This window comes from Gopherus flavomarginatus, chromosome 5 (assembly GCF_025201925.1).
Source record: "Gopherus flavomarginatus isolate rGopFla2 chromosome 5, rGopFla2.mat.asm, whole genome shotgun sequence".
NCBI lineage: Eukaryota > Metazoa > Chordata > Testudines > Testudinidae > Gopherus > Gopherus flavomarginatus.
Window position 1 is genome coordinate 15,127,838 of NC_066621.1, and position 19,585 is coordinate 15,147,422.

The 19,585-nt window shown below is 46.6% G+C and overlaps 1 protein-coding gene across 2 annotated transcripts in view; it reads right to left on the reverse strand.

The window, feature by feature from the left end:
* TMCC2 (transmembrane and coiled-coil domain family 2) overlaps positions 1–19,585 on the reverse strand; it is a 68,725-nt gene that overhangs the window by 39,491 nt on the left and 9,649 nt on the right. Inside the window, exon 3 of one of the 2 annotated variants that reach the window (XM_050955591.1) lies at positions 14,594–15,100. The exons of the other annotated variant lie outside the window; for it this stretch is intronic. Coding sequence (XP_050811548.1) covers positions 14,594–15,100 — 507 coding nt within the window. The remainder of the gene's footprint in view (positions 1–14,593; positions 15,101–19,585) is intronic. 2 annotated transcript variants of the gene reach the window in all.

The window sequence follows — 19,585 nt, forward strand, 5'->3', positions numbered from 1 at the left end:
GAGACAAAGATCAGTGTCATAATAATAATAATAAGAGATTTACCAATCTCCTAGAATTGGAAGGGACTTTGTAAGGTCATTGATGGTCCAGCCCCCTGCCTTCACTTGCAGGACCAATTTTTGCCCCAGATCCCTAAATGGCCCCTCAAGGATTGAACTCACAACCCTGGGTTTAGCAGGCCAATGCCTGAACCACTAAGCTATCCCTCCCCCCTTAAACCTGGCCTCCGATGCAGATAACTATTATCCAGTTTTACAGAGGGCATAATGAGGCACAGAGAGGGTAAGTGACTTGACTAACATCACACAGCACATGAGAGTCAGAAATAGAACCCAAGAGGCCTGAATCCCAGGTCTTTGTCCCAATCACGAGAGTGCCACCCTACCAGTTCATCTGGGTAGCACGCATCCCACTCCTGCTGGCTTCAGGGGCTAGGATGGGGCTTATTTACCACTTGTGTAATAGGAATCTAGCTCCTTGAGAACACAGCTGAATATCAGCTCAGCCCAGACAGCTGTTTCTTTCCAGCCAGACCAGGACTTAGTAGAATTTACGGAATTTCAGAAAATAACTTGATGCAAACAATTTTGTCACCAATAGAGGGGGTTCTGGGTCAAAAGAGGCTGGCTGCAGGGAAATGGGCAGAGAGATCTTTAAAACAGAAGTGCCTTAAATTAAGTTTGGTAAGGCGAGCAGCGGGCTGCAGGGACCTAATTAAGAAAAATGTCAATGGCTGCTCAGTGAACACTTGCTAAGGCTGAGCAATTATGTAAAAGATTAATACAGCTCTTATACTTAAGCTGTTATGCAATGAACTCAAAATTCAACATGAAATGCCTGGGTGAAAAGTTTATTCTTATTAATGCTGCATGTCAGCATTGCAATCTGCTTCTAACAACACAGCTGGGGTAGAAAGGGTCAGGGTCAGCCATCACTACTCATGCGGATGCATGCCAGGCCTGATTCAGAAAGCAAATCGGAGCTCAGCACACAGACAGCTTGCAGGATTCATCTTGTTGGTGCCACTGGGAGTTGCATAAGCTTCTCAGGAGCAGAATGAATTTGGAAGTGGCAGGTCACGTCACTCCTTGGTGTCTCAGTTTCCCCATGTGCAAAATGGGAACAACAATACTGAATTACCTGCCATGGAGGTACAGGGAAAACTAATTATTACTATTATTGCAGTAACAGCTATGGACCCCAGTCAGGGACCGAATCCCCATTGTACTGGGCACCATACAAACAAGTAACACAAAGGCCTCTTTGCCCCAGATTGTTCGCAGATTTACACAATACACAACAGGGCCCGATCAAACAAAGCACTTAGGGCCAGATTTTAGAGGTATGTAGGCTCTTAAAGATGCAGATAAGAGCCTTGTGGATACATAGGTGCCTAACTCCCACTGGAATCAATGGGAACCAATGGGAGTTGGGTGCCTGGAGCTTTGGAAAATCCCTTTAGGTGCCTATCTGCATCTTTAGGCACCTGAATACCTTTAAAAATCTGGCCCTTAAGCACATGCTTCAATTTAAGCCCATGAGCAGTACAATTGCCCCTGGCAGGTAGATAAGTATTACCACCCCCATTTTGCACAGGGAGAACCAGAAGAACTGACAGGTGAAGGGACTTACTTCAATGGAACAACATGTGCTCAAAGTTAAACATGTGCTTAGGTGCTTTTCTGGATCAGGACCTATATGAATAAACCAGGGCATGGGGAGAAAGCAAGGTAAGACTAGAGCCAAAGGTATGTGCATAAATTGGTAGTCACCTCGGTCTCAGCAGTTAGAAATGGGTCACCTGCTAAAGCAATGCCATAAACTAGTGTTTGTCAAGCAGCCTGGAGACCAAGGCATTATCCACTGCCTTTAGTTTTCACCAAGAAACTGGTTCGGCACCATCAAGAAATAATAATAAATACTAGCCACTATTTTAAGGAATCCCATAAATGTACATGGTACGAGGTCATCATGGAACACTGGAATGAGCCTATAAGAAGACCAGCAGTATGGTCACAGCTGCAGCCCGCATTCTGCCTAGTCTAATGTTTCTGAGTACACACCACACTCACCCCATTTTCATGCCCATTCTGTACTAAAAGAAAAAGCCCACTCTTTGGTCTGAAATTAACGAGAGTTAGATCCTCAGCTGCAGCAGGCATGCTCAGCGCAGCTGTGGAGAGTATGGGGCAAAGGTCACTATTAAATATTATTTTTATCTGTATTACTGCAGTGCGTAAGGTCCTCAGTCATGCATTAGGACCTCCTGGTGCTAGGCACTATAGAAACACAGAACAAAAAGGTGGTCTCTACAAAGTCATCTTTATATACCCCAATCCTGGGCCAGCTGTGGACTCACAGTCCCCACTGTAATTTAGAGCATCCAGTACCACAGACTGCACCCAGGATCTGAAATTCCAGCCAGGGTCTTTCTGCCTCTTATATTATCCCTGCTATTATTCTTACTTGTATTCCAGTAGTGCCTGAAAGCCCTAACTGAGATCAGCACCACATTATGCTATGTGCTGCACCAATCCATATAGGGCTGAGAGACAGCCTCCGACCTAAAGAATTTCTATCTAAATAGACACAGCAGATTAAGAGTGAGAGGAGAAAAAGAGGCACCAAGAGTGGACATGACTGATCTGTGGGCACACAGCATGTCACTGGCACAGCTGGGAATAGAATCCAACTATTCTGAGTCCTGGTTCCATCCCTTATCCGCTGCCTCTCTTCGTAGTGAAGACTTGACAATTGGCACCTTGCTGCCAATTTTATCCATGATATATGAGCCAGAACAGAATGCATCTTGTTCACCTGCAACTGCACAGGCAACTTCAAGACTAATATTAATAAACAGCTTGTTTGTGTCAGCAGAGAAAGCGGATCTAAGTCAGAGAGACTAAGAAGCAGATATGTTGAGTAAGACAAGACAATTTTTACAGTCACATGATTTTAACCACATTTGAATGCACCAAACTTTCCCTAACCACAGAACGTGCCACTGAAAATCAAAACAAAATATTCAGAACAAACTGGCAGAGGTGGAAACTCCCTGTGACTCAAGAAATAACTGAGTGACTGCTTGAACCATTTCCATCAGACAATACTAGTAGCATTACAAGACACAGAGTGTGGGAATGCTACAGAGACAATAACCTCTATGAGTTCAGTCTTGCTCTAAATTGTATCAGTATACTGCACAAGTTGGTCCTGTGTGTCTCTTTGCCCTGTCCGGAAAAACAGGGATAATAATACTGTCCTATTGTAATGATCAATGAATGAATGCGTGAAATTTGACCATGTGCAGAGAGCAAAGCAAAAGGCCGACGTACCACTTAAGACCTCATATCAGAGCTCAAGTGGGAATTAAGTGGCTCTCTGCACAGGAATGAATTTCATCCAAATGTCTGTAAGGTGCTACCTATAATCTTCTACAAGCTGGGAAAGTGGTTTCATTGTCTTAACTCTCCCTAGCAAATTTGATCAGGGGGTTTTCACTCCAGGAAGCGGAGTTGTTTGGGTTATTTTAACAAGCAGAATTGTTGGGGGGCTTCTTAGCCATAGGAAGTGGGGATTTTTTAGCCTGCAATGTATGGTTTTACTATTGATTTTCAGCAGTCTGGGAGCGCAAAACATTTTAATCATACTGAGAGGCTCTCCCCTGCATGTGACTCCTGCAGTCTGAGTGGCTACTGGCTTTGGACTGATTTATAGCCCAAATAAAGGGACCGCTCTTTGGCAGAAACCCAACAAGGCAGGCATCCTCTACAGAATCTTCCTGGCTCCCAGACACCAGCCGGTGCATTCTCTCAGGCCACAGCCATCAGCTTAATTACAGTTAGAAATCTACACTGCTGAAATGCATGACTAGATGCCACATGGCTTTAGAACAAAGAAGCACCTTTCTGACTAACACTTAAAACAGGCTAGATACAGGGGAAGACAATTTATGGCCTTGTCTGTCATGGACCCTGATGTGATGGAGAAATCCCCTTTTTGCAGGTCACCCGGTACTTTTCTGTGGATACTAAAGGTTTTCTTGTTCTGTCCTCCTTTCTCCTCCCTCCCTCTGAGGGTGAACCAGGGTGTCAAAGGAGCAAAGGGCAGCATTCCTGCACGCCATGCAGTTCTTAGCACCTGTGAGCCCAGCTCTCCCCTGCAGGGCACCTTGTGCAGGCATTTATCCTTGTGCGGAGTGGGTGTCAAATGCTCCCTTGTGGTTCTGGGGTATATTTTATGCCTACTCTGCAGAGACATAAATGCTGACTCCAAAAGAGCGGTAGGAAAGAATCAAGCTCTGCAGTCAGATCTTGACCCTCCATTTCCATGTGCCCCCGTTACAATACAGATATTCACCCTTTATTAATATTTGTTTTGCAGTAACACTTAAGGCGCTCCAGTCATGGAGCAGGACTCCATTGTGCTGTATGAACACAGAGCAAAAAGACAGTCCTGCCCCAAAGAGCTCTGGTGTTCTTCCCCCTCAGCCTACCCTGCCCCTATTAATGGCACCCTCAGAAGACCAAAAGTTCTGGAGAGTTTTCTTCACACCCCAGCAGGCAGATGCCTGTTTGGAGAAGCATGTGTCAGTAATGAGGATAGGGCAAAGGAAGAAAGAAGAACTCCAAATTCAGGAGCCCAGGCTGGCAGAGTGGTGACAAGGAGTTGGTACTGAGATCTTTCTGACCGCTCTGCAATTTGTGGGTTTGTACTGTGGAAGTGCACGTGTGTATATGCATATTTGCGTAAGTATTTTAAGTGCATGAATGTGTAAGTGCATGTGAGTATTTGTGTGTGGGGGTGCATCAATGAATATGTAAATATGCTTAAATGTACGGGGGGGGCGTGAGGATGTAGATGTAAAGATAAGCATTCATGCATATGTGTTTATTAACGCTTTCACTACTGCTGGACCCTCATGTGTCTCGACTGCAGTTTTCATTGAGATTCCATCCATCTGAACAGTCCATCAGATTGCACCATGCATCACACCAGGGAGGAGCAGCCAATTTCCTGCCTGTAGACAAACTGCCACCTAGCACAAAAGGGGTCACTAAAGAAAAGACTGTGGATTAATTTCAAACAGGAGGCTTTATTTTTTCCCAAGGCTATGGACAAATAATAAAGGTGAGAGAGTTAATATTACAGAGCTCTTTTCTTCCTAGAACACACTTATTGTTCCCATTGCCCTAAGAAGGCCTCTCCACCACAATATCACCTTTAATCTTATTTTTCTTTGTCTTGTGTGCCTTTAATTATTCATCTGCCTTTTCTGTGTTCGTTTATGCAGCCTTATCCGCTGACATGAGCCCCGCTTTGTTTTCAAGTTCTGATATGTCAGTCTGAACTACGCTGGTATGAAACTCTTGTAGCAAGCAAACAGGGGTCAGTGAGCCTGGGTGCTGCAGCAAAGGCCAACCCTAGACCATAAAAAAGGCCAGAAGCAAAGCGAAGCAAAACACATAACACAGGGGGCCAGAATGGATTCCCATGTCCAGTAAGTTCCTTTTTACGCTGCTCGGGCTCTGCAAAGGAGCCTTCAGGAGGGAGTGAATTTACACACTACACTGGTTTGAAGGCAAGTGTGTATGTATACAGGTCTGTGTGCTTCTAAGAGCATGTCTGTGTCTGAACGAGTATGTGCAGACGAGTGAGTGAGTTTGTGAACATGGGCTAGTGAGTATCATGCGAGTATCTGTGTGTGTATTTGTAAGACAGTGGAGGAGTGTGCAAGACCTGTGTGTGTCTGTGAGGTTGTGTCTACATCTCTCAGTGTGAGTGAGTGTGTGTGTCCCTCTGTGTGTTTTTTAATTTGTGTGTGCAACTCTGTGTGCATCGGTGTGTGTGTGTGTCTGTGCGTAACTGTGTTCAGATCTATTCATGTATGACTCGGTGTATGTGTGTGAGCACATGTTCCTAGAGCTTTCATTGTTGCCGCAGCTCAAAGTATGTACACAGAAAAAGCCAAATGCAGATTGCAAAACAACAAACAAAAGTCTCCTGTTTTTATTGTTTCCATTGCCTCATCAGGCAACGGAAGGGTCCAGGTCATATTTCATTCCTCAGAGATTCAGTACAATATATAGAAAGAAATTCAGTTCAGGCACCAAAGGAACAATAATGGGCCAGGACTGCCGAAATCCATCTGTCCTGCTATCCTGGATCCCTTTCTTCTGACTATACAAATCAGGTTGCCAGGAGGCCGCTGTGTTATTGAATGGTATTAGCTTGGAACAGAAAGTTGACATCTGAAACCGTAAGCTCCCATTTGAGCAGGTAAAGCTGTATCTGCATCCATCAGCAGAGAGATCCGGGCCATGAAAATGAACAAAACACTGAGGATTGGGGCCAGGAAACTAGTTTTTCCTCTTTGGGGTTTTGCCAAGCCATTACTGGTGTGAGTGCAAGGATCTGTCGTAATGACCTTTTTTATTTCTTGTTGCGAAATTGTGGATTATGTGAATTTTGCTGCTTGCTATAAGACAAGGACCACTCTGCATAGAGCTATGCAGAGTACAAATGGCTCACACTGAACCTAATGCACATTCACTCTGCCACTCCAGCCCTGTCCTGCCCCACCCCACCCTGCCCCACCGCTCGGCCAGTGCACCTGGAGCCTGACCTGCAGCACCCCTATTAGTTCATCCCTGGAACTCCATCCTAGCATACAGCAATCCCTCTTAATCCAGCCCGGAACCCCAAAGCACCTCAGCCCAGACCTGCCACCTACCCGATGCACCTGAATCCAGACCTGTATCACCATCCCCATCACCCCCTTGCTATTCCAGGCCTCTCCACCACCTCATCTCTGTCCACATACTTCAGTCCAGATCTGCAGCCATTCCTACTCTTCCAAACCTGGGGTCCTCACCTCACCTCTGCCTGGCAGCAGCCTGCTTTTCAAATCCTAGACCAGCCCCACAGCTCTGCCAATTCATTCCAATCCTGACCATCTTTTCTTCCTCTAGTTCTGCCCCCAGCATCTTCACATACCCAGCTCTCCCCAAGTATCTCACGCTAGGGCTGCTATTCCAGTTCCCAACTGTTCCTGAGGCCAAACAGTGTTGCCAACTCTTGTGATTTATTACGAGTCTTGCAATATTTGGTCTTTTTCTTAAAGTCCCAGCTCCTGGAGTCATGTTATCCCATGCACATCTCAGCTTTCATCTAAAGCAAAAATAAGTTTCCAGCCCTCATGACCGTGGGGAAAAGCTTGAACATAGGAACCCTGAAGGGTCAAAACGCAAAAGGCAAATCAAAAGAACCCAAACTATATTATTTTTAAGGCATGTTCCTGATTTTTGAGGGCCAGACTAGTGAGTTTCGGGGTTGGCGATGCTGCTGTGTGAGCAAGCAGCATTTCAGTCACGTCTGCCGAGTGTGCAGCTGAGACCACCAAAATCATTACACGAGAGATCCTGAATCTGCTTTGAACCACGGCTCCCAGAGTGACAGTCTGGTGCACTGGGCAACTGTGCCTGAGAATGAAGTGAACAATAAATGCATCTCCTCCCAGTCACTCAGAGGCAACAGAGCTGAAAGCTGCTCCCAAGTAACAAGCATGTGTCACTTCCCTCACTGGCTGCACTTTGTCCTCAGAGTGCTGTGCAGCTGTGTTAATCTGCACTGTTTCATAATTAAGATGGCTAAATGCTAGATGGAAATATCATCCTCTCTATTAGCTACGTGCAAAGCAATTTAAAAATCACTTTGGACAGTCCCAATTTGCAGCCACTTACCCTGTCTGCATATTTCTGTTGGCTGTGTTTATTGCTGACCCAGCACGAAGGCCTTCAGGAAATCTCGGCCTACAGGTGCCTGAGGTCTGGAGGTAGGAGACTCAACCCCCTACCCTGTGTGTTTGATCCTGTACCATGTAGGCAGGGAATACTCCATGAACTGTGCTGAACAGGCCAGGGGAGCGTGGAGGACCTGGATCTTGCATTAATGAGATGCTGCCACAGGAGCAGGAGGGAGGCCTGAGATAGGAGCATGGAGCTTAGTGCCCACTAAGCAGGATATGGGTCCCACTTGAGCTCATGTCTCCTGAGACACACCCAGGTCTACGTCCCCTTTTTAAACCTGAACTCTGCCAAGTAAGAAAGTGGGCATGCCAGGGTGAGCATGCTCAATGCACTGTGCTACACACAGCATACAACCTTACATAACCTCTGCTCATGCATGCCCGGGAGCACAGCCACCACCCTGCACTCCCTGCTGAGCCTGGTTCTAGGACTTCCAGGATCAAGGCCTTTTTGCAAAACCAAGGATGTAAGGTCTTGGGGGGTTGCTGGATTGATTTATTAACTGTGCACCCCATTCAGTAGCTCATGCCAAGCTGGCTGCACTGTAATAAGAAACAACTAAGAAAGAAAGAGAAAAAAATGACACAATAAAGGCTAATGATGAAACAGTTCTGAAGGAAGTGACACAACAGAGAAATGGAAATAATCATCAGCTGGCCCTATAGCACTTTCCACTCCTCCCGTGCATGGTTGGCTGCTGGGATGGAACGTGGTTCATTTCCCCTTTCTCTCCACTCCTCCTGGATGCTTGTGGGGGCACAGAGTAGAGTGGCAGGGGTTCCAGTGCATCTGCTCAGATCTCTCCTGCCAAACGCTAATTCTTCCAGTATGAAGAATTCTCATGATAAGTAAGTTCCTTGGGACAGAGATTTTTGGTACAGTGCCCAGTATAGTGCGGCCCCAATCCTGATTCAGGTCTCTGGGTCCTGATAGAATAATAAAACAAATCAGAGCTCTCTCTCTTTCTCTGTCTGGGACCCAGAATTTCATCTTTAAAACAATTGGCTATAAATGCAGCCCTTGCTTATCCTGATCCCTTCCAGGCAAATAAACCAGCTGGCATCCTTGATGTCTTTCCAAGCTCGGACTCATTGGAGCAAGAGCCAGCGTCTCTCCAGGTCGCCTGCTCCTGGCAGACACAGCTGTTTGTTTACAGTGAGAGAGAGGGAAAGTGAAGATTAGATGCAGGCGTGAGGACTTCCAAGTTTTGTTTCCAATTCTGGAGAGGATGTGAAGTCTGGTAGTTACAGCAGAGAATGGGAGTCAGGATTCCTGGATCTTATACCTTTGTGTGGGAGACAGTGTGGTTTAGTGGTTAACACAGAAGATTAGGAGCCAGGATTCCTGGGTTCTGTTGTCAGCCCTGGGAGGGATGTGTTTCTGGTAGTTAGAGCTCAGGAATGGGAGTGAAGATCCATGGATTTGTCAAGAACAAATAGGGCCAAACCAACCAAATTTCCTTCTTTGACAGGGTTACTGACCTAGTGGCAATGGGAGAAGTGGTGGATTCTGATTTTGACACAGTCGCAACGCGACATTCTCATAAGCAAACTAGAGCAATGTGGTGTAGCTGAAATGATCATAAAGTGGGTGCAAAACTGGTTGAAAGATCATACTGAAAGAGTAGTTATCTCAAACCAGGAAGATGTATATAATGGGGTCCGGCAGGGGTATGTCTTGAGTCCAGTACTATTCAAAATTTTCATGAATTAGTTGGATAATGGAGGAAAGAGTATGCTTATAAAATCTGTGGATGACACCAAGCTGGGAGAAGTTGCAAGCACTTTGGAAGACAGGATTAGAATTTAAAACAACCTCAACACATTGAAGAATTGGTCTGAAATCAACAAGAAGAAATTCAAGAAAGTGAAGTGCAAAGTACTGCCCTGAGGAAGGAAAAATCAAAAGCACAATATCAAAATGGGACTAGCTGGTTAAGCAGTAGAATTGCTGAAAAGGATCTGGGGCTTATCGTGGATCACAACTTGAACATGAGTCAACAATGTAATGTACTTGGTAAAAAGGTCATTATTATTCTTGCTGTATTAGCAAGGATGTCATACGAAAGACACAGGAGGTATCTGTCCTGCTCTATTCACCACTGGTGAGGCCTCAGCTGGAATACTGTGTTCAGCTCTGGGCACCGTGCTTCAGGGAATATGTGGACAAAGTGGAGAAAGTCCAGAAGAGAGACACAAAAATGATGACAGGTTTAGAAAATCTGACCTATGAGGAAAGGTTAAAAAAAAACTGGGCACGTTTAGTCTTGAGTAAAGAAGACTGAGGGGGGAACCTGATAACACTCTTCAAATATGTTAAGGGCTGTTACAAAGAGATGGTGAACAATTGGGCCTGGTCTACACTACACGTTTAAACCGATTTTAGCAGCGTTAAACCGATTTAACAGCGCACCCGTCCACACTACGAGGCCCTTTATATCGATATAAAGGGCTCTTTAAATAGGTTTCTGTACTCCTCCCCAACGAGAGGACTGTCATAGCAGCGGGAGGCTGCCTCCCCCTCTTTTTATCTCACTAACAAGTCACTGTTTCTTATTCCTGCATTCTTTATAACTTTATGACACAAATGGGGGGAACACTGCCACGGTAGCCCAGGAAGGTTGGGGGAGGAGGGAAGCAACGAGTGGGGTTGTTGCAGGGGTACCTCCCGTGAATGGCATGCAGCTCATCATTTTTGTGGGATATGACACGGAGCAGCTGTGCTCTCTGATACACTGGTTCTCTAGTACACTTGCCCCATATTCTAGGCAGGACTGACTCTATTTTTAGAAACCATAAAGGAGGGATTGACTCGGGGAGTCATTCCCAGTTTTGCCTTTGAGCCCCCGGCCGACCTCAGCCAGGGCCACCCATGATAGCAGCAGACAGTACAGAACGACAGATAACCGTCATCTTACTGCCAATTTACCATGGCAGTGGACGGTACAGAACGACTGATAACCGTCTGCTATCACGCAAAAGCAAACGAATGCTGCTGTGTAGAGCTGCAGTAACGCATCTGTTAGCGGCATCCAGTACACATACGGTGACAGTAAAAAAAAAAAAGCTGAACGGGCTCCATGGTTGCCGTGCTATGGCATCTGCCAGGGCAATCCAGGGAAAAGGGGCGCGAAATGATTGTCTGCCGTTGCTTTCCTGGAGGAAGGAATGAGTGACGACATTTACCCAGAACCACCCGCGACAATGATTTTTGCCCCATCAGGCACTGAGATCTCAACCCAGAATTCTAAGGGGCGGAGGAGAGTGCGGGAACTATGGGATAGCTACACAATAGTTACCCACAGTGCTACGCTCCGGAAATCGACGCTAGCCTCGGACCATGGACGCACACCGCCAAATTAATGTGCTTAGTGTAGCCGTGTGCACTCAACTTTATATAGTCTGTTTTACAAAACCGGTTTATGTAAAATCAGAATAATCCCATAGTGTAGATGTACCCTTGTTCTCCACGGCCACTGAAGGTAGGACAAGAAGTAGTGGGCTTAATCTGCAGCGGAGGAGATTTAGGTTAGTTATTGGGAAACACTTCCTAACTGTAAGGCTAGCCCAATTTATGACCTATGGATGAAAAGTGCTATGTAAGAGCTAGGTATTATTATGGCACGGGGCACTGCAGACACAAAGAGGGAGATAGAGTCCCACTGCAATGAGTTTACAACCTAAAGAGACAACAGATGGGAGAGGAAACTGAGGCATAGAGCAGCAACATGACTACTCAGGTCACAGGTGGAACTGGGAATAGTGCCCCAGTCTTCTGACTCCCAGTCCAGTGCTTTACTCCATAGTCCATACTGTTCTTAATCATTGGGCTAACAATCCATCATGGCAGCTGTTTAATTCCTCTCCTCTATCATGAGGGTATTTCCTCCTACTGGAGGGGAATGGACTGGATGATTTAACAGGCATTCTCCATTTACGATCCTATGGTAAATAACTGTATCTTTGACTCTGCTTCCCTCCCTGCCGCAGCTACTTTATGGGAAAACTTAATCATGGAACAACGGGCAGCATGTTAGAAAAAGCCATGGGGACAGATGGCTTAGCAGTCAAGTGACATGGCACTCCTTGGGTGAAAGGACCACACAGTCCATTGTTCTCAAAGCAGTTTGGTTCTTAAAAGCTGCTAAAGTCCTTATGCAGGATTATATGGCTCTCCACAAGATCCCCTTCTCTCTCTCACAAATCCCCGTCCTGGGAATATGCAATGGCACATTCCTCACCTTCATTTCACCCAGAGACATTCCGAAACAGCCAGCAGCCACCAAAACCAGGTGAGCTGCTAGCTAGCATTAAAATTCATCGCACGGACTGGGATAATTACAGCAGCTTCTTCCTCGGCGGAAAGGCATCCTCTTTTCAAAGGTGCTTGGGGTACTCTACTTTTCAGCAGGGCTCTATCAAACGTGTGCACTTTGAAGCTGTTGACGGGAGGGAGGAGGCAGCGGGCTTTGAGATCAGGATCTGGTATGTCAACTAGGCACCGTTTGAACTATTCACCTCATTGCTCTGGGGGCGGAAGGAGAGTTGTACATAAGACTTGAACCTCTTCCCACTGGAGCTATTGGGAGCAGGATTAGAATCTATCTCAGGGGAGTGTACAAACCTACTTCAGACTCTTCTCTCCCTGCTCCAGAGGAACTAATAGCTTGATGACATTCGCTACCTGAGTGGCAATTATAGCAGCGAACCTGATTTCCAACAGCCAGTCACAAGGACATCCCTTCAGCACATCTGGGTCTGCAGCTGATAAGGTTCACTCTATCTAGCTAAGCATTTGTAGTGCACCCATGACTGGCATTTTGATGCCAGGTTAGATCTCAAGATGATAGACCCCCCTAGGAATACCTCAGACAGAAAGAAAGAAAATCTCTGCCTATTAGCGTCCACCTGATATGCAGGCTGCTTAAGATCCAGTCCCCTAAGGGTCCAATCCTGCAAGGTGCTCGAGCCTTCAGTTCTGGGTTTTGAAGGTGCAGGATCAAGCCCTATGTGCTGCCAGATCGCTCTGAAGAGTACTTGAAAAACCTTGTGAAGAAGAATCCCATTCCTGGCACCAGGGGCCACGAGTGGCAGGGCAATCTGAGAAACAGGGCTTGGGTTGAAGATATCAGACTGAATATAAGGAGTATATTTTAAAGGGTGACAGTAAATAGCCCCTGGAAAAATTTACCAAGGGTCGCGGTGGAGTCTCCATCACTGACAATTTTTACATCAAATTGGAGGTTTTTCTAAACGCTCTGCTCTAGGGATTACTTTGGGGCAGTTCTCTGGCCTGGGTTACACAGGGGGTCAGACTAGATGATTACAGTGGTCCCTTCTGGCCTTGCAATCTATGAATATTCACTCTCCGAATCAGCCTGCATGCATAAGGCTGAAGATCTGGAGCCAAAGCCTGTCTCAGTTACACCCATGCACTCCCCAAAGGGGTTCGCACAGCAGTAACTCAAAGCAGAACGGTGTCGTGTAACAAAACATCCAGACAAATAAGACCATGACTGCCCAACAAGCCAGCTGATGAGTTCATTAAATCAAAATGATTGCAAAGGGGAGATGAGTTATGAGTTAAAAATAGGCATTGAGGCGAACCCTAGTAGGAGGAGGAGAAGTTATTGAGCAGATGATGTTCTCATTATGAGCTAAAAGACTCCCGCCCAGAGACTACAGGGTTTAAGCAGGAGCCCACAGTCTGACATTAGCTGAGTGGCGACTATGTGAGCTATGAGAAGCGGCTGGTTATGGTGCATCAGGCTTTCTGGATAATACATCGACCTGGGCATGCTTCTGCAGACAAGATGCAACGATTGGGGGAGGGGGCAGGGAAGACAACCACATTCCTCCCCACCCAATCTTTTTACTTTTATTCTGACATCCTCTGTGTGACTGCAGGACTCATGCATTTTCCCTTCTGGCTCCCTCCCACCCACAGACACCATCCCCAGGTCCTGCTGCATTGACTCAGGGCTGGTTAACAGCAGGAGGAATTGGATCAAGCTCCTCCTGGCTACAAAGTTGCCTGGAAATTCCCATGGCTGAAATCACCCTCTGAAGGGACGACTGACAGTGACGCTTCATGAAGGGACTTTCCAAAAACAGCAACTCCAAGGGCCGGATGTATGTGGGGGGAGGGCACGCTTCTGAAAGGTGATCCCAGCACTCCCCATAAAGCAAGCAATGGCGCAATAGGGTCAGACAGGGTACATGCAAAGAGCAGCACAGGCTGAGTACCTCTCTACAGGATGCTGCATACCCAGATAGGATCCCATCATTCTATACTCTTCAGGCTATAGGCTTTTGGGCCCCGTGACCTCTCTAGAGCAGACTAACAATCCCCTAGTTCATCTTCTGAACAATGCGCAACCACCACATCAAAAATAGGGCCTTTTAAGGGTGCTACAGGGTTTAATCCTATGGAGACGCTGACAGTTGCAGCCATCAGACAATCTCTTATTTCCTAGCATTAATGCCCAAAACAATGAGAGTCACATTGGCAATCTGCATAGAGCCTGAGGAATGCACCTAATTTGCTTAAAATGGAGCAGACGGCAGCTCCTGCATCTTTAACATGGAGGTACTGTCCATAGATACAGCAGGTAGCAGCAGCAACAGTCTGGCTACTTGGATCAATAAACACCACTGCATACTGGGACTGGCCTCTGTATTAAAGATGGGGCCACCGCATGGTAGAACTCTGCGGGCCTCATTTGATTTCTCGCGGGGAGTGGGCCAGGCACTGCCAGGCTTACGTCTTTCCATGGTTAGCCTACCTTGTCGGTGAGGCACTCCGACTCCTCTGGGAGGAGATACACAGCCCCACTCTCAGCCAGCAAGATGGCGGTGTCTGTGGCGGATGAAGACCTTGGCCGGCCTTGGTGCTGATGCAATATGGCTGTGAGGCTACTATCCTGGGGCGCCTTCCGGACCAGATGGGGGCTGCCTTTCTGGGGATCAAGGGAACTGCTTTTGCTCCGGCGGCTGCCGCTGTGCAAGCTGCTCCCTCTCTTGATGGATGGGCGGGAGCGGATCTGCTGCAGCACCCTGTTGAAGGCAGTGGGGCGTACGGGGAGGTCGTGGAGGGACATGGCATAGGAGACACGGTGCATCTCTGGTGAGCGTTCTTTCTCATCAGGGGAGTCATGGTCAGACATCCCGTAGTGCTGTGACAGAGAGTCCTGGGAGTTCTGGTGCTCCCGTTCCCGCGACCTGCGGCGACTGTGGAAAAGGTGCTTCAGGCCATGGCCAAACATGGAGCCTTCTGAGAGCTGCTGTATTTTCTGTGACAGAGGAGAGAAAACAAAGCACACGAACCACTATTATTATACCCTGGAGTGTATGTCCCTGCTCTTAATTAGTCCATATACGGCAGCTAAATAGTACGATGATGGAACGACAGATGAAAAATACTCTTTAATGACATTACAGCCCTGGGGCCAAACTGTCTACTGGTGTAAAGTGGTGCAGCTTTAGTGAAATCCACTAAATAACACTGGGATCATGTAAAAGAAGACACTGCCTCCCTGCACTGCTGGAGGGCTTTCAGAAGGCTGGGACTGTGTTGTACCCGGGCACTTCAGCATGTGCTTTAGAAAGATTTAACACTGCTGACAGCAGCTCCTTGCAGCACGCAGGCACAACAACGTGAATGAAGGCTGGTGTGGCACCTGTAACTTGGCATTCTCAGGTCTATGTTCTTCCCACACAGGTTTTTCTTTTGCATGTCAGTTTCCCCAAGCCCTGTATTTTTGCAAGTCTTCTTTGCCCTCCTTGCATTTCAATAAGGATCCCTCCTCTCCCCATCCTGGGCGGCAAAACCAACCAGATCCTAATGTTGGTGCCTTTCCCTTTGTCCAGTTCCCCACTGCACCCCTCAACCCCTCCTTCTTTTAGCAGAACAGTACCATTGCCTCCCCCATTTGCACTATGCTGTGGAGGTCCTGTTGCTTATCTCTGCTGCTCTTCCCAGATAATAAGTGCTAAGTTCTACAGGTCTGTGAGAAGAACATGCCAGTCCTGCGAACAGCAGCACAAAGTGCTGCTATTGCCAAACCTCCAGACCAGTTCAAGTTGCAGACATTTAAGTTAAACCTAGTTTTGATACACCTTGCAGGGGTCAGGGAGGAGTTTACTCCTCTAGATACCAGATTCAGCATTGCACAACAGGGATTCTGGGCAGAGGGATTCTCCTTCCTTTGAAGCACTATGTATTGGCCACCATGGGAGGCAGGATATTGGCCTTGCTAGACTGATGGCACTTATGTAACAGCCTCAATAGTCAGGGAGGGCAATGTTGTGGCATGGCAAGCGCGCCATCCACTGACCATTCAGTGGGCTTTGCTCTCATAGAAAGGAGCCAGTTATGATTCACGATGAGGCAAGGTTATGGAAGAAGAGAGGCCAGAAACAATCTGGCATCTCTCTATAAAGATGACAAAGACACACAGTGAGTCGCAGCTCCACTCCGCTCAGCTGTGAATGGCTCCCATATGACATTCACTTCTTGTTAGCATCACAGCTCTGTGGCTCCACAAAACATCTGTTCCTGCACTTTCACTAGAGCTGGAGTGCACAAAAGACTAGTCAAGGTGGTTCAGTGCTCAGTAATACTAACAGCTGGCACTTACCCGGTGCCTTATGAACCTCTCCTAAGTAAGCCTCAGTGTGCATCTCTGAATCATTAATCCCATTTCACAAAGGACGAGCAAGATGGAGAAGGGCATAAGGATCAGAGCTGGGATTAGAATGCCACAGTCCCAAGATCCCAGCCCTACACTCAGGTATAAGGTCGTGGTTTATTTCTGCTCAATGTGTGAGACAGTGGCTGCTCTGTAAAGCCCCACTGAGGTTCCCACCCTGGGTTTGTGCATACTGCCTGTGGCGAGGTGCACTGGCCCTTTCAGAGTAGAGGGGCCCAGCAGGCCCCATTCCAGTGAGCTGAAATGAACAAAGACCTGGAAAATGGTCTGGCAGTGGAAGAGAGGAAGCCGTTCTGTGGAATTAGGAGTTGGATAGGGGAAAAGCCCAGGCACACTGTTCCTTTAAGGGCCTGGGATCAGCAGCCTTGTAATGAAGACTGGGGTAGGGTTCCCCTCCCTTCCAATTAGGAGTGTACTGGAGGAGGGCAATATATAGTCTGCCTTCTCCAGCAGAACAAGGGAGATGCTGGCAAGAGGAGATAGTTAGAGCCATAAGGTCAAGTTTCAGGGAGAGACAGTGATGAGCTTTGATCCTGTGAAGAACAGGCTGTGGAAGGAGAGCTCAGTGTAGAGCTGGAGGTAAGTGTGATCCATTAGTTTTCAGTGTTGGACTTTATTGGTGGAAATGTTTTCAACTGTTTGTGGTCACAAAACCAGCCCCAATTAGAGGGTTGTAGGACTTATGAGAAAGGTTGTAGAGGGTGCTCTGTAAGGGACCCTGGAGAGGGAGGCTGATGAAAAGGGAATTCTGACTGAGGGACTATTCGGTCAGCAGCAACCTTGTTAAATGCCCCTTCCAAAGACTGAGGCACTAAGTCTCCAGTTTCCCTTATGCAAACTCACTGATTTCATGGGTGTTCCATAGGTATTGCAGTGAGGAAAGTTTGACCACTTGGCTGTATTTTAGCCAAGCCAAGAAGTGGAGAGGAGAATCTGCTCCATGACAAGGAAAGAACAGTTTGGGATATATAGGAATAGCTTTTTAAAAAAAGCTAAATCTTAGAGTCAATGTGAATTTTTCACAGCCCTGTAAGGATTCTTACTCTTACACAAGCCCCGAGAAAATGAATGAGCCTGTTCTTCCTAATGATTTCTGATGATCAAACACACATGTGAGTTTTCTCTACAAAACCTTTAGAAGGGTTGCCAGCTAAGGCCCTGATCCTACTCTCAGATCTGCACAGGAGAACCCCTGTGTCCCTACAAAGTGCTAGTGAAATCAAAGATCACCTGTGCAGGCACAAGGATGCAATGTCAGGACTGCAGTATTAGGGTTTAAGTCACCCCTCCTGGAGCCCAGCTGGCAAACCCACTTTTCAGGCAGAATCTTGTCACACCATGGCTAAGCTTGCGAAGAAAACTCAACTACTACTGCCCCATGTCCACTGCAAGGCAGGATATGTTATAAATTACAGACCAACTCCTTCAGGCCTTCCTCAGGCAAAACTGTTGCTGAAGGCAATCAGCCACCCCGGAGGTGCTTATTTGTGATACCTCTATTCATTTCAGGGCAGATCCTCCACTAGTGTAAATTGTCCTAGCCCCACTGAAGTCAATAGAGCTATGACAATTTATACCAGTGGAGTATTTGCCCCCCCTTGAAAAGGATCTTAACCTGTGAGTAGCTCCACTGAAGTCAATGGTAATACTTATGGAGTAAAGCATTACCCACTATGAATAAGAGTACCTGGCCTGTATTTTTTACTTCTTGCTTACTCAACAAACTCCAGTAGAAGCCAATGTGAGCTTTCCCCAGGTAAGGCACTGAAAACAAAGGAAGGACCTCAGGAATTGGCCCAAAAATAAGTAAGCTCAGCTAACAATTTTCTCTGAAAAATTCATGCAATCCCTGCAATCTTCACTGTATAATTGTAACATAAAGGAAAAGAATATAAAAATAAAAAGCCCAACCTTTTCTTTAGCTAGAAAAACTATGGTTACTAGTAGTTTTGTTTTTTTTAAACTTTGTTGCCAATGCATGACAACGCACCACCTGTCCTGATCAACATGCTCCAGAAATTAAACGGCTGGAGTTCTGCCAATGTGATCTTCCACTTTCTTCTGGAAAGGCAGACTGCAATTGCCTATGCCTAGTAGGATTAAACTGCAGTTTGTGGTCCAGCTGGATGAGGTGACCAGCACCCTGGACACTGCAAAAGGCTCATCACACTGTGCACAAGATTGTTCCAAGACATTCTTCTCATATGGTGCACCAATTTATTCATGCTCAGAGACTACAGGGATTTGAACAGGTGCTCAGATTAGTTGGGTGGCCACTATGTGAATTATTTAAAAAATAAAAGGCACCAGCTTGGTTTTTTAGTTTTCTGCATGATGTATCAGTTTGGTGATGCATTGCTTGAACATTAGCAATGGCTAGAGAAAAGAACTGGTAATGGGATATAGCAGGCCAGATTCTGATCTTGAAGTTTGCCGACAAAGGGAGCTATTCCCAATTAACTGCACGTGTGGATGCTCTTAATTTCGAATAAGGCACTCTTGTTCCACAAAGTGGATTTAGAATCCACTTCAAATTCACATCCTGTCTTATTCTGGACTAATTTTCAGGTGTAGAAAATTCCCTGGTTACACCAGTATAAAGCCAGAGTGACTCCAATGAAGTCAATGTAATGCCCAGATTTGCACCTGTTTAAGTGAGATCAGGATTTGGCTGATGTCCTGATTTTATAGCGACAGTCCTGATTTTTGGGCCTCTTTCTTATATAAGCTTCTATTACCCCTTCACCTCTGTCCCGATTTTTGACATTTGCTGTCTGGTTACCCTACCTCCAATTCATCAATTCATATCCAGCTAGTGATTGAAGGTTGTTGCCATTGAATGGCTGCTCAGAGGCCTCTGTGAAATGGGCTTGGTGGGTTTCAGTCCAGCTCCTGGTAGGACAGATGACCCTATCTCACAACCCACCATTCTCATTGGCTGCAGGCTGAATGAGCTATGGTAGCTAGATTATCCTCTCAGCCCCCAGGGCAGCATCGCCATATCAATTAAGACCTGAGGCTTGTTGGCAGGACAATGTGAGGGAAGCCTGCTGTGTCATTACCTGT